The 14,737-nt window shown below is 40.8% G+C and overlaps 1 protein-coding gene across 2 annotated transcripts in view; it reads left to right on the top strand.

Annotated features, from left to right (window-relative positions):
• The window catches only part of ABL1 (ABL proto-oncogene 1, non-receptor tyrosine kinase), a 124,896-nt gene that overhangs the window by 83,175 nt on the left and 26,984 nt on the right, over positions 1-14,737 (top strand). For both annotated transcript variants that reach the window (XM_057720952.1, XM_057720953.1), the window contains exons 2-3: positions 13,615-13,788; positions 14,333-14,628. In XM_057720952.1, the coding sequence (XP_057576935.1) occupies positions 13,615-13,788; positions 14,333-14,628 (470 nt within the window). The remainder of the gene's footprint in view (positions 1-13,614; positions 13,789-14,332; positions 14,629-14,737) is intronic.

Here is a 14,737-nt window from a genome sequence, read left to right as displayed (position 1 = left end):
AATTGGGAATTATGTGTCAAAAAGCTCGACCCGTGCTTGTGAAACATACGATTTTCATTAAGTCCCGTGTACAAAGGGAACATGGCTCTACCATTTATGGATACAGAATTTCAAGTGATGTTTCTCCTCCCCCACCCCCACCCCCATCTTATTTACGGACCACGAAGAGGTCTTAGGAATTCTCTCCCTTTTTGCAGGGAGAAAAGAGAAGTTACACCATATTTTCAGAAGACATTTTGAATGAGTCCAGGGTACTTGGGAGGGAGGAGGGTAACCTCGTGTTAAGTTCCTTCGATAAAGCCTCAGAGCCCAGAGCTGTTCACTTTCCCCCTCTTGCCATTCTATGCTCCTTTTCTTCTCCAATCCCATTTTTTTCTTTCCTGTTTGTTTTCTGTCCTAGTAAGGCGACAGCTGAAAAAAAGAAAAAACCAATTGTGTGTGATGAGTGGCCCCTCATTTTGTAGCTTCAGGATGAATCTGAAATGTACCCAGTTTGGGGATTGGTCATCCCAGACTTTGCTTTCAACAGAAAGGCTAATTGTACTTCAGAGATGTAATCGTGCTTGCATTTGTCCATCGTTTTCATTTAGGACTTAAAATAGGAATAGAAATGTAAAGCTCATTTTAGAACAAGTAGGATTGCTGCTGCTGTAGTGCCATGAAGTTGTAATGTTTTTCTTTCTAAAATGAAGGTGAAATAAACGGAGACCTTGTTAATTGTCTAACCTATTTTTCTTTTCTTTCCAACTTTTTGACTTGAGGGTCTGCCCGAAGTCACATGTGCAGCTCAAACCGTAAACACCAGTGATACAGGTGAAACCCGTGAGCCCTTCTTGCCATGAGATGTGTATATTGTTCCCCTTGGAGAAGGCACACCCAGATGGAGTGGGCTCACCAAATCTAGTGTTTAGAAGGGAGGATGGTTTATTTGTTCCTAAAAGTTGGCATCTGAGCAGCAAAAATCTTCAGTTAATATGTTGCTTATTTTCCAAGTTGCTCAAAGTTCTGAACAGATTCTCATTTACATCTGTAACGAGTTACTGTTAGGCATTATCATCTCCGTTTTGCAGACGGATGCTTAAAGCAGAGTAGATGAATGGACTTTTGTAACTGCAAAGCTGGAGGAAAGGTTAGGTCACAGCAATGCTGTGACATTGTTTTGTTTTCCTGGGGGTAAACAGGAGATTTAATTATTGTTTTTTGGGGGGAACAAAATCTAATGTGTCTTATTCCAGCATGTCTTGAAATAATGTTGACTCTCAAGTCTAAAAAAAAATTCTGATTATAGCAGACTGCCTTGCATTAAGGCTTCATCTAGGAAGGTTACCACTCTAGGAATTCTTTCTTGTTACTATGTTTTCCTTCTTTTGTTGTTATGTTTAATTGGAGAAAGTAAATGGAATTATTGTTTTGTAGTTGAAAGAATTTAACAGACCTCAGTGATCGTTTCTTAAAGACTGGATGTGCTATTAGTCGCTTGGGAAAAACACTTGCCAACATCTGGATAAATAATCCAGCCTTTTGGTTTTTACTGTCGTCCTAAATCAATCAATCAGTGTTTATTGACACGCACTCAGGGCCCAGGCATCCTGAGTCACAGAGAAAATTGAATATGTTAAAGTTTTCCCTTCTGTCAGAGAAGGTTCAGCCATAAATGCAACTTGGTCATGCATCTGTTGCTACTTGGGCCTTGCTGTCAAAGCAACAGTCATTAAATGCTGACTGTGCTCCAGGCATAGTTTCAGCATTCTATATGATTTAATTCGCTTATTTCTCATGAAGGCCCTTTGGTTACTTCCGTTTTATAGATGAGGCACCTGAGGCATCTGAAAGTTAGGAATCTTGTCTAAGATCCCAGAGCTAGCAAGTGGTGATGCTAGGATTTGAACGCTTTCTGTCTGGCTCCAAAGAGCCCAGTTTTAGCCACTATATGTTTTACCAGCTGTGACTGTTTATCTCCTTTGGAACTCTCTATGGATGTTAAAATGGTATCTTCAGAAACACTCTAGAGCCTGAAACAAGGATATTCTTTCTTTCTCTTCTAGAAGGCTAATACTGATAAAAATGATTACCTTTTGCAGTAGAATGTAAAAAATTTAAATGTATATTGAAATATCTGTACATCATAAAAAATTCTAAAAGGATAGTGAAAAGTAATTGTTTTATTCAGTTTCCCTACCCAGAAGCCTCACTCAAGTTTCTTGTGTGTCCCTCTAGAAAGATTTTATGTGTGTATAAGCATTTATAGCATTTAAATTTTGTGCTCCAACTTTGTGAAAATGTATATTTATAGCAGTATCTATTCACCATGACCACATTTCGCTTTACAATCTTAGGTCTACTTCAAGCACTGAATTTTCTGATTATTTCTTCCCTCTCCTAGAGGTGTGAAAGAAAACATGAACGTTAGCCAATTGAGTTTTTTTCCAGCTTACTTTTATTTGTTCACGTGTTGGTATTTGCATACATCATGCATGAATATTGTGCATGGACATGTTGGTTCTGTACTGTGTAGAATCAAAACCTAATGTCTGTGAAGTGAACTCTTCTTGAACTTTCAAAATTTATTTTAAGGGCCCACTTTTAAACGCTTCTTTTCAGCAGTTAACTTTCTGGCGAATGCTTTATGTGGTGCCAGCCACACAGATATACTTTTAGAACTTCTTCCTCGGAGAAGCTTATGCTCTCTTTCTAAATACTCTCTTCTGAGGTCATCAAATACTTCCCTTGTTTAGTAACAAAGAAAATCTGAAGCTCTTTCTGTAACCACATAGAAAGCCAGTCAGTCCCTTTCATTTGGGGTTACATTGAAATTGTTGAGCATTTATGATGTGAGAGTTCTTTGGCATCAGGCACTTCACAGACATCCTCACTTCATTCTCATACCAACACTGTGAGGTTTCTAGAGAAGAGGAGGAAGAAGGGCCCCAGTTCACTTTGGTTGGAAATACTTTTGAATTTGAAGTCAGGCGATCCCAGGTCAATAAAGTGCTAAATGTATGTATTTATACTGATGTGAGGTTCCTTAAATCCAGGCAGTGTTATGGCTAGGATATTGCCAAGGTCTTGTTCTCACTTGCAGCACACAGCTCCAGAGCCAGCCCACCTGGGCCCGGATGCTGGGCATCCTGTCCAGTGACCGTGGGCGTGTTGCTCTCTGAGCCTCTGTGTTCTCGCTTCTAAAATAAGGCTCAGGGTAGTCCCAACCTTGGGTTGGGAGATTCACACGAGAGATTTCATTTCAGTTGTTCAGCACAGATGTTAGTAAATGTTAGCTGTTGTTCTTTTAAGTAAATATTTCACAGTCTAAGATGTTGGCATTGCCAGTTTCTCTAATGGCTGAAGTGTAATGGTAGAATTGAGCTAAACCCACCCATAGTTTTTCTTGTTGTTAAGAAAACAGTTTGTTTCCAAGTTTGCTCTGATGCTTATAATTAATACTTCCTGTCCTTGGTTTTAAGGAAAAGTATCTTCCCTTCCTCTGTTTCTTATTCCCATGATGAATAGTTTAATTGTGGAAGAAAAAATCCCATTGGTTCATGATTGGCATCGTATTTCTTCTCTCTAGAGGCAGTATTTCCGCAGCTCCGAACATACAAAAACTGAACATTTCATACTACCTATTACCTTATTGTAAAATCAAAGAGTAATTTTGCCAGTGTAATCACTGATGTGAAATAGAAACAGGAAAAATTATTGATGGTTTTTTTTGTTTTTATTAGCTGCATTGGGTCTTTATTGCTGTGCATGGGCTTTCTGTAGTTGCAGAGAGCGGGGGCTACTCATGTCGAGGAGCACAGGCTCTAGGTGCATGGGCTTCAGTAGTTGCGGGGCATGAGCTCAATAGTTGTGGCCCGCAGACTCTAGAGCACGGGCTCAAATAGTTATGGCGCACAGGCTTAGTTGCTCCATGGCAGGAGGGATCTTCCTGGACCAGGGCTCGAACCCGTCTCCCCTGCATTGGGAATCGGATTCTTACCCACTGCACCTTAACCATTGTGCCACCAGGAAAGCCCTGATGGATAGGTTTTTAAAATACATAACATGGTACAAACATGGTGACTATAGTTAACAATACTATATTGTATATTTGGAAATGACTAAGAGAATAGACCTTAAAAGTTCTTATCACAAGGAAAGTAATTTGTAATTATGTGTGGTAATGGATATTAACTAAATTTCTTGTGGCAGTCATTTCACAATATATACATACATCAAATCATTACGTTGTACACCTTAAACTTATACATTGTTGTATGTTGATTGTATCTGAATAAAACTGGAAAAGAGTAAGACCAAAAGTATACATAACAAGAATTGAAGATCAGATGAGACATTGGAAGAATTCAACTTTTCCTCTGTAATGGTGAATCATAATTAAACACCTGGAAGAATGCTTTATAAAATAAATTCTTAGGTTAGTTGTGTTTTGTTTTTTACTTTTCTTAATGGAAAAATTTTAAACCTGTAACAAAAGCAAACAGCATAATGAACTTTCTTGTACTCATCGCCCATCTTTAACAGTTATCACTTATGGTCAGTCTTGTTTTCTTGCCTAATGAAGTTATAGTTCCAAAGCCATTTGGAAGAATAGCTGACTAGTTACTCACTTTTGAGAGACTAACTGTGTCCTCAGATAATGACAGTTGTTATTCTCTGAAATTGGTTTTCAAATCCTTCTTTCTTAATCCACACCTTCGATACTTTGTTATACTGTATGTTAGGTGGTGGTGATAGAGAAAGACAGACAGAGGGGGAGATACAGACAAACTGGAGACAAAGACAAGGCAGGTTAAGACAGGAGGTGGGTAAACAAAGATTAGAGGGAAGGAAGGGGTGGGGACTAGGGGCAGAGCGAGGGTGGGGGGGTCAGTGATCCAGAGACTAGAAGGAAAAAGAGCTAGATCATGAGAGAGCAGTGCTGGAGACTGAGTGAGACCAACAGACAGGTGGCTGATGGATGGATAATTAGAGGTAGAGCAGATGAGTCACTTCACCTCTGCTTCCACTTCTTGCCCCCTCACGTGCACTCTTAGTAGAGGCTACTCAGTGGGGTCGTGGGGATTTCGTGCAGATAAAGTGCTTGGCACGGTGCTGGCACTTAGTAGGGACCAATAAGTAGCAGCTGTTATTCTGTCACATTCAGTGGCATAAACTTTAGCCTTATTACTCTTAAATTCTCTTTAGAGACCAAATTCTTATCAGCCTTACCAGTCCTCAAATTGAGCTAATAGCATTGTACATTGAATACCTTAAGATTTAATTTAAAGGTGGGCCATGAATAGAATTAGCCGTTGGTGGGCCATGAATAGAATTAGCCATTGCTTTTTGCAGCCAAAATACCTTTTTAGGGGGTCATGTTCAGTTACTGCAGTTAGCAATAGGAATAGTAATGGCTAATGAGACATTCTGGGGAAACTGCCTGCCATTGGGCAGCCCCTTCACTTCAGTCACTTGGGTCTAAACTGACCCAGGAGCCTCAATGATGCTTTAAAAGAGAACAGGAAATGTGAAACCATCCTAGGCCTGGCAGGCAGAGGGGGAAGCTTTCAGCCTGTTGCAAATGGCCTGTGACAGAATAAAAATGCTTTTATGGCTAGCAGGCTCACTGTGGACAGTTTGAATCCCAGCCAATGCAGGGATTCGTGGAACCTTTCTTCCCCCACAGACGAGAAGTGTGTGGAGGCCTCCCTGGTGTCTGCCTGCGAGGAGACTGTGACAAGTCCTGCTTCTTTCAGAAACACAGAGAAGTGTACTTTCATGCTACACCTTGTTTTAGGATCCCAGCTGTGGTTTACATTTCTTTAGAAAAGTGATTGTATTTCCTAGATCTTTATAAAAGTTTTCCTGGTCAGGTTGCTTTTGCTTTTCATCTTTACTGTCTGTCATTTCTGCTGTTCTTATTTCAGGTTAACAGATAATTAAGGCACACTCTTCAATCATAACTTAATATTTTACCTTGATGCTAAAGACAAACACGTGCAGGATGTTCTCTCAGTTGAGTTCATTTTAAGAAACACTGACCAGTGCTGTATGTCCTGCATTGCATTAGACAGGTGCTGAAGACTCTGTGATAAGAATGCTTGGTTTCTGCCCCAAAGGAATTCACATTATTGTGGTAACAATAATAAGAGAAGGAATAATTATCCTGTAGTGCAGTGCCCTGGTGCTAGGTGCCACTCCCACATCCGTGCAGAAATTCTCTGTGTGCAGTATGCGTTCACCCCTCCTGACTAGGTTGTGACCATTGTGCAGTTGAGAAACAGAGTCTCAGAAATTCACATCTTAAAGACATGGTGGGCCGAGATTTGAACAAGGCTTGTCCACCCTGGGGCCCAGGCTTCTTGTACTGCAAGGGGCACAGGAACAGATCCCTTACCCATCCTTACCAGACACCAAGTCCTCCCCAGATGAGGTGAAGGGGAAGTAATCAGTGGGAGGAGGAGGCGGAAGGACCAGTCAGAGGTTCCCTAGAGGCGTGAGAGGTGAGAGCACAGGGTGAGGAGGGGCTGGGAAGGCATTCCAGGGGGAGGGACTGGCCCTGTCCAGGGGCACACAGCTGAGGCAGCGGCAGGGAAGCTGCAGGGCACTTGGGGAGGCTGGGTGAAGAGTAGGTGTCGTGTGCAGGGGGTGCTTCTGGAGCTCGGACTTCTCCTGTAGAGGTGGTGGGAGTAATAACCCTACCTTTGAGGGCCCGGTACATGCTAGGAGCACATGGGCAAACTACCAGCTATCCTGCAAGGCACGCGGTAGCACTGTTCCTTATGTTGCCAGCAGTGACAGTGCTAGTAAACGTGACTGAGCGTTGGCCAGCAGGGCCGCCTCCCAAGCTTTCTGCTCTGCCTCTTGGTCAGCAGCCGTCTGCATAGGCTGTCTGTGTTTGAGAAAGACCGCTCGGGTGGCGGTGTGGAGGCGGGATGAAGGGGGAAGGTCAGATGGGCAAACCAGTCAAGGGTGTGGTGGGCAGGGCAAGTACGGGGCTGATGAGAGATTTAGGAGGAAAAGTGGCCAGGCTGTGGGTATGCATTTATTGGGGTGAGAGGGAGAGGGGGTGTAAATGATGGGGTTCAGAATGGTTTGAAGATGGTAGGGTCTTATTTTATATTGATCGTTACACTTCAATTTCAGTATGTAGACTTTCTTGACTGATTCTTAGAACATGACACAAAATTCCTTTAATTTTTTTGCTTTCTGGTGGAGGGAGAGGGACAGGGACTGTGTGTCTTCAGAAGGGTTAATATTTGGACTGCGGGTAGGGACAGAGGTTAGGAGGGAGAATTCTGTTTTCTAAAATTGACTGGCTGGGAACATTATAATGTAAAAAGATTCCCAGCAATAGTTACACCTTGGGCTAATTTAAATAACTTTATTTTTTAAAGGAGATTTCTCTAAGAAACCCATTTAGTTGTATTACTTATAATGCCCCTAAGTGGGAAGTAATAAAACTGCATTTATTTAAAAAGAAAAGTGAATAATTTGGACTTGGCAGTAATTTATTGCGGCCCCCTCTCCAGGCCCCTCTCCCTGTCAGATTGCAGGGGCTCTGCTAAACCAGGTCTGTAGTGTAGAAGTTGTGAACCTGCAGGGCCCTCGGGGTCTGGAATGGAATTCAGAGGCTCCATGTCCTTGGATGGAAAAATATTAAAATTTTATTTCACTAAACGCTAACTGAAAATTAGGGTTTTTTTTGTTTTGTTTTGTTTTTTTAAGAATGTAGGTAAAAAAACACAGTAATATTAGCGTACTTGTGACTTTGCCACCAGTAGAAATCAGGTATTTTCATATCATGTAACAATTACCATTATTACTTAGTAATAATGGTAATCATTACTATTTTGAAATGATGGTAGCTACTACTAGAGCTTGTTATTTAATGTGTTAATAAAGGAGCATGTATTTAATACAGTGATGAAGCATGTATCACAAATTAATTTTTTTTAATATTTTGAGGACTGTTTCTGTACAGTTGTTTTCCTCTGCAGTGCTCCATATGTAATGATGGCTTTACAAACTCCGTTCTGAGAAGGAGTCCCTGAGCATCACCAGAGGGCCCACAGCACAGGCCATGTGAAGACCCCTCCCTTAGTAGCCTCGATGTGTCAGGCTGGTCTTGGGTCCCGGTGTTAATCCCCCTTCCCTTTCGGGGCACAGTCTTATTCAGGGTCCACCTCCTTCCTGCCGCGCTCGCTCCCCTCACAGCTGCAGGCCCTCTGCATCTGTGTCCTTATAAATTAATCCCCAGGACAGCGCTTGTCGTCTATTAGACTTTTGCTTTGAGGGCGTGTAAATGTTCATGGACTGTGTTTCTCCCACAACGCACAGAGGCTGTGTGACGATTCCTTGTATCATTGCCACATTGTCCTACCCCTGCTCCCCAGCAGCTGACACAGTGTTTTGGGTGCTGGGAACAATTTGTTGAGAGTGTGAAGTTAATGTGAAGTTAAGGCTGTATTCAGCTAAACTTTTAAGAAATAATTTTAACTGCTCCGGGTGAGGGTGTAAATTACAAAATAAAGGACCGTGTAGAATGTAGATAAAATGACTTTCACCAAGTTCAGATTGTGGGAAATAATACTTTTCCTCTAAGCTCATATTATAGAAAGTTGTATTAGACTGTTATAAACTGACTTGAGAATAGTCTGAGCATGATCTCATCAGTTGGAACCAAGTATGAAATAAAACACGAAGCCTTCCCTCTTTTTTGAAGGATCTGTTTTATAGATTTTTAAATTACAGAGATTCCTTGAACTGGAGGATAATAATGAAGGGCCCACAAAGGAAATAAGACTAAAGCAACCAGGGTTTAAACAACTGAATGTGAGCAAAAGTAAAGGGAATGCTTATCACGTGCCACACGCCCTGCCCTCTCACCCCTGTCCCACACCAAACTGTCCCCGAGAGCCCGGGAGTGGACGGTAATGACTGCCACATAGCTGGCTGCTCTGACTCTAGAGGGAACTGTGACCTTGGGCAGGAGTGCCAACAGGAAGGTGGGAAGCTTCCCAGGGATGTTTTTCCTGGAGGTGAAGTCCCCTCCCCTCCTCTCCCCTCCCCTCCCCTCCCCTCCCCTCGGGACTGAAGTGGCATGTTACCTCCTCTTGCTTGCCAGTGGCAGCTTCAGCAGCAGCACCGGAAATTCTAGACCAGATATGCCATATGGGAGAATCTTTTGTAAACATTTTTGATCAGTGACTCACAACTTTAAGAAAGGATTATTTTTTATAAAATGCTCTTTAAATTGTACTTTAAAGACCCAAGCTATTTTCTTAGAATACTGTCCAAATAAGTTAATCATGCACAGACCTAGTGAATTCTGTGGCATTGTTCTTACAGAATTTTCAGTTTGTTACTCTCGTAGTTGGAGCCATAGCTTTTTAGAGGTTTGGAGGCATTTTTTAGATAGCACCATTCTTGGTTTTCAGCTGGCTAATTAATGACTTTTCCTGAGTTTTGTTGGTGAGTGGGAACCTTTTCATGAAAGATGTGGTGAAATGACAAAAGAATTTTCAATGAGATGAGAGGCATTTTTGAAGATATAAATATTAAATATTTTAAAAATATAACTCAGGATGCTGCAGAAAATGTTAACTAAAATTTTTAAGAATAATAGATGCTAAGATTTCTTTATCCATTGGCCAAACATAAGAGGGAAACTATTTGGGGCATCATTTTCTAATGAATCTTTTGAGCTTCTTTAGGGGTTTAACCCGGGACTGGCAGGAAGTTCATGTATTAAGCAAGGAAGGTTTAAGTACATTCCGCAACTTTGGCCTTGTAAGCTGTGATCATTTTTAAGGTTGACGAGCATAGTTCCCTATGAAGTGAAGCAAGGAACTTGGCATTTATACATTGTGAGTCAATTTTGACATCAGCCTGGATTGGGAATTGACTGGAAGGTTTTGGTGTTGGACTGTGGCTGCACTTCGATGTCTCGATCCAGAGGCATGCATGAGCAATACTTCCCTTTGGGCTTTGGCCATTAATTTGTGGAATGGAGCAAGCACTGGAGAGGAAAATTGAGAGGCTGCCTTGGATTTCCTGACGTCCTGTTGAATCAAAAAGCAGTGGGAGGCCCTTTCCTTCCTGACAAAGGCCTCATCCCCTCACATGAAATTCTCAGCATCTGTCTCCATGTTAGGGACAGTCCCTCTTTAACCCATACTCTAAGTCGATTGTCACCCCTGGGCCAGTATCCGTGTTCTGCCTATTCCAGGTGTTTTCCAGGCCACTTCCCCTGATTATGTAACTTTGATCAAAACCAGATGCTGCAGAAAGTTTGATAGAAGAGGTCAAATGGCATTTGAGAAGAAAAGCGTTTCTGTATTCATGACTTTGGTTTAATTTCCTGTGTAGGCCCGGTCTGCCAAAGTCGTATGCTCATGGCCATGAGGTTGGGACGCTGGAGGGAAATGCACACATACTTTTCCAGGACAGCTTGAGGAGATTCCCTCCTCCCCAAGTGTACTTTTTCATGTTAGATTATCAATTATATATGTCAGCTGGCTTCTATATATGATAGTTTTTCTATTTTTGTAGTTGTTTCTAACTATAAAAACAATCCACATTCATTGTGAGAAATATGCCAAAATATAGACAAGAGTAAAGAAAATTTAAAATGTTAGTTATCCCACCACCCTGAGTTATTTAAATTACTGTTGATGGTACTGTTAACATACTAGCATGCATTAACTACTGTTCACGTTTTGGTATAGTTCCTTCTGGACTTTTTTCAATTTTTATAGAATGGGGGATTGTTATAGTTTATTTCCAAGTTATTGGATATTTTTTCCAAAAGCATTTTGAATGGCTTTATGAATATATTCTATTTTATGGATGGATCTCGAACTAACTTATCTTGTAGTGATAAATATTTTGTACTTTTCCTTTTCTGTGCTGTTACTTAAAAATCAGTACATACAAATCAGTGTGTGGGTCTCCTGGGATAAATTCCTAGTGGTATATCAAAGGTTTATGGAATTCTTTGAAGACTCAGTTTGGTTCATGTTTCCAGTTTTTCTCCTAAAATGTTACAGCAGTATCTACACCAACTGCTAGCGTTGTATGAGAGTGCCCATTTCATTGAAGTTGTACACTGTTAGTCTCAAGAAAATGCCCCTGCCCAATTTGATGGAGAATTTGCATTTCTTTGATTATTAGAGGGTTGACATGCTTTCCTTGTTTAATGGTAATTTAAATTTTCTGTGCATTGCTTATTCATAGTTTTGGTCTGTTTTTCCATAGAGGAGGGTTTTATCTTTTCCTTTTGGTATGCGAGAGTTCTTTTATGTTAAGAATGCTTTGCCTAATAATTTTACTTAATATTTATATAATGACAATAGAAGCTCTTTGACTTACTTTCACCTGACTGACTTGCTGAAGTGGCCAGCGGCTAGGCTTCCTTCATAACACATGCCTCTCTGGTGCCTACCGGGTAGGGCAGCCACTCCACTGCCACCACCTGCGTCATAGCCACACCCAGAGCCACTTGTGTTTCTTTCTAGATCTCTTTATTTCAGATATACTTGTTGTTTTAATTACTTGGTTAATGTGAAATCCAAATGTGAAAAGAGATTTGTCTGTATGAAAATTTAGAGGAATGTTTTAGATGGACTCTATAAATACAGGTAACTTTTTAAGAATTGCTACAGGACTAGGTGTGAGTGACACAAGGATAAACAATTGGAAGGAACTGTACTGGGATGACATAGCAAATGGCTCCAGCTGCTTCCTCCGTCTGTAGGAAGCTGAAGCCAGAAGTGAGATGATGCATTACAGGTAGGATGGTAAGATAGCATCCAATTCTAATCACACACCCACACTCAAAAGGACAGCCCTTGGCCCTGTCATCAAGACCAGCAAATCAGTGTACATTCTGGTGGGCTTAGGGGGTTGCATATTTTAATTTTCAAAAATTCCTTGCTTTGACCAGCTTTTTTTGGTTAATTGGTCAATCTCTGATCACAGTGGCACTAGATATACTTTTAGAGGAGTTGTAAGTACTTGGAGAACAGGGTCTAACACATCACTAAGCCTTTTGCACATTCTAGGAAATGGTAGTGTTGCAAGACCCTCTTCCTTGAAATTATCTTTGCCCTCATGATTCATAAAATGAAATTACCAAGCATAGTAGTGACGTAATTTGGGATTTAGTCTTTTAGAAAAACAATTCCTGAAGGTTCACTGTAGTCAGTAGTATAAACGCTAGAGTTGAAAGACCTTCTTATTTATGTTCTATTGGTTTATTCCAGAGAGATAGTTTAAAGAATATTTGTTTCTGAAAGCTCTCCAGTCGTGTTTCTAGAAGTTTAGCCTAGTCTCTCAGATGTATTAGGTGCCTCTAGTGTCTTTTTTGAAGTGAATATTACAAAATCACGCCCATCCCTGAGATGGGTGTTTATTGTCCAAGAAAAGATGTTTGAGGGATCCTCTAAATCCATAAAAAGGAAAAATTAAAACAATTTTGTTGCCATTTGTGTTTGGTGTAAACAGATGGTAGATCCTTCCTTTATTTTCAAGTGAGAATTTTCCCCTTTCCTCGTTTTTAAAAGTTTGATTTCTTATTGTAGCATCCTTAAGTGAGTATTCGGATTTCTCTCCATAATATTCTCTAACTATTCAGATCTATTTGGGGTAGGTTTGCTGGCTTGAAAGAACCCATGGAGAGTTTCAACATAGTTGAAAAAAACCAAAAACAGACAAGAAGAAACTTCAGGAAAAAATATTGAACTGTAGTGAGTAGTAGTCATACATCCCTAACATAAAAGGTGCTGATTGGTTTTCAACTTTTAGAATCTACCTATAGACAAAAATGAAAGACTTTACTATTAAAGAGTAGAAGAATAGGATTTCTTTTACACGAAGTAAAAGAAAATGCAAAGAAGACCATGCTTTGAGTGTAGACGGGGAAGAGCTGGAAAGCAGGGTAGGATGTTAATATCCTAATAATAAGGATATTATTACTCAGAGGTAAATAGTTGAAAGAGACAGTCTCTAGCAGGGAGAACAAGAAATAAAAGTGTAAGTCTGTTACTGAAAATGCAAAGGTAACCAGCAGAGGCTGGTGCGAGAGAGATGGGGGGAGAGGGAGCAGCAGTTATAGTGATACAGGTTATGTTTGGGGAGGTGGAGGTGATCACCAAAAAACTAGCTGTTGCCTCTGGGTGTAGAGAAGAGTAGGACAGAAGATGATTCTTCTTCATTATAAGCTCTTCAGCACTATTTGCTTTATAAATTATGTACGTATATTAGCTTTCATACCTTTAAAAATGTTTTAAAGCAAGAAACTTTTGCTCCATATTATAACATAAGCAATGGCAAAGATTTGTGAGGATGGACTGTCTCTATTTCTAATTGAATTCATTTTGAATTAATGAACTTAAAAAGTTTAAACCATTTGGGAAACGTAGTTATGACTCTGGAATGTAAATACTTAGGGTTTTTCACAAGATTGAGGAAAGGAAGAGTCCATTTTTTTAATCACCTTTCTTAATAATATGTACAGATGTTAAATGAAATAAATTAGGAATGTGTAATGTTGGAAACACAGACTGTTTTGCTCCTGAGAATAAATTTTTTTCCCCCTGTTTCTTTCTTCTGTTTCTCTCTCTCTTCCAGAAGCCCTTCAGAGGCCAGTAGCATCTGACTTCGAGCCCCAAGGTCTGAGTGAAGCAGCTCGTTGGAACTCTAAGGAAAACCTTCTCGCTGGTCCCAGTGAAAATGACCCCAACCTTTTCGTTGCACTGTATGATTTTGTGGCCAGTGGGGATAACACTTTAAGCATAACTAAAGGTAAAAAGCTGTGGGCAGCTGGTGGTGGTTGCAAGAGACAGAAATCAGGGGAAGTTGTGGCTTGACTGGCCACCCCTTTGCTGACTGGAAGAGCAGCTTTAAAGTTCAGAATGCAGAGAGATCCAAAACAACTAGCAACATCTTTATAAGAGTCACTTTTCCTTAAGAAGAGTTGCTGTATAGTTCTTAGCAAAAACAGAGCTTTCTCTATTTTATATTGAAAAAGACATCTGGACCAAACACTGAAAACATTTTTTTTGTTTTTAAGAGAAAGTATTTTTCTACAAAAAGCTTCCTTATATTGGGAACAGAGCACTTGAGTAACAGATTTATAAAAACTGAGGCTATATATGTATCTGCATATTCAACATAAACAGGAAGCTTTATACTCATACACTTATAAATGCATACATTTATGTGGACGTGTTAAAATGAAGTACGTATTTCGGAATTTGGAGATTTTTAGTAATCATAGAAGAGTAAATGAGAATGAACAAATTAGCTTTTAAAACTGATGTGTCTGATTTGATTCTTTTCTTCTAAGGTGAAAAGCTCCGGGTCTTAGGCTACAATCACAATGGGGAATGGTGTGAAGCCCAAACCAAAAATGGCCAAGGCTGGGTCCCAAGCAACTACATCACGCCGGTCAACAGCCTGGAAAAACATTCCTGGTACCATGGGCCCGTGTCCCGCAACGCCGCTGAGTACCTGCTGAGCAGCGGGATTAACGGCAGCTTCTTGGTTCGGGAGAGCGAGAGCAGTCCTGGGCAGAGGTCCATCTCGCTGAGATACGAAGGGAGGGTGTACCACTACAGGATCAACACTGCTTCCGATGGCAAGGTAGGGGCCAGGCAGGGGAGCCTGTGGGCCAGGGTGGGGGCCAGAGGCTGTGCTGCTGTGTTGATAAGTTCTTGCAACAAAGCTCAACTGAGAAGATGTTTGAAACAGC

This window comes from Hippopotamus amphibius, chromosome 2 (assembly GCF_030028045.1).
Source record: "Hippopotamus amphibius kiboko isolate mHipAmp2 chromosome 2, mHipAmp2.hap2, whole genome shotgun sequence".
Taxonomy (NCBI): Eukaryota; Metazoa; Chordata; class Mammalia; order Artiodactyla; family Hippopotamidae; genus Hippopotamus; species Hippopotamus amphibius.
This window is presented reverse-complemented; position numbering and strand designations above follow the sequence as displayed.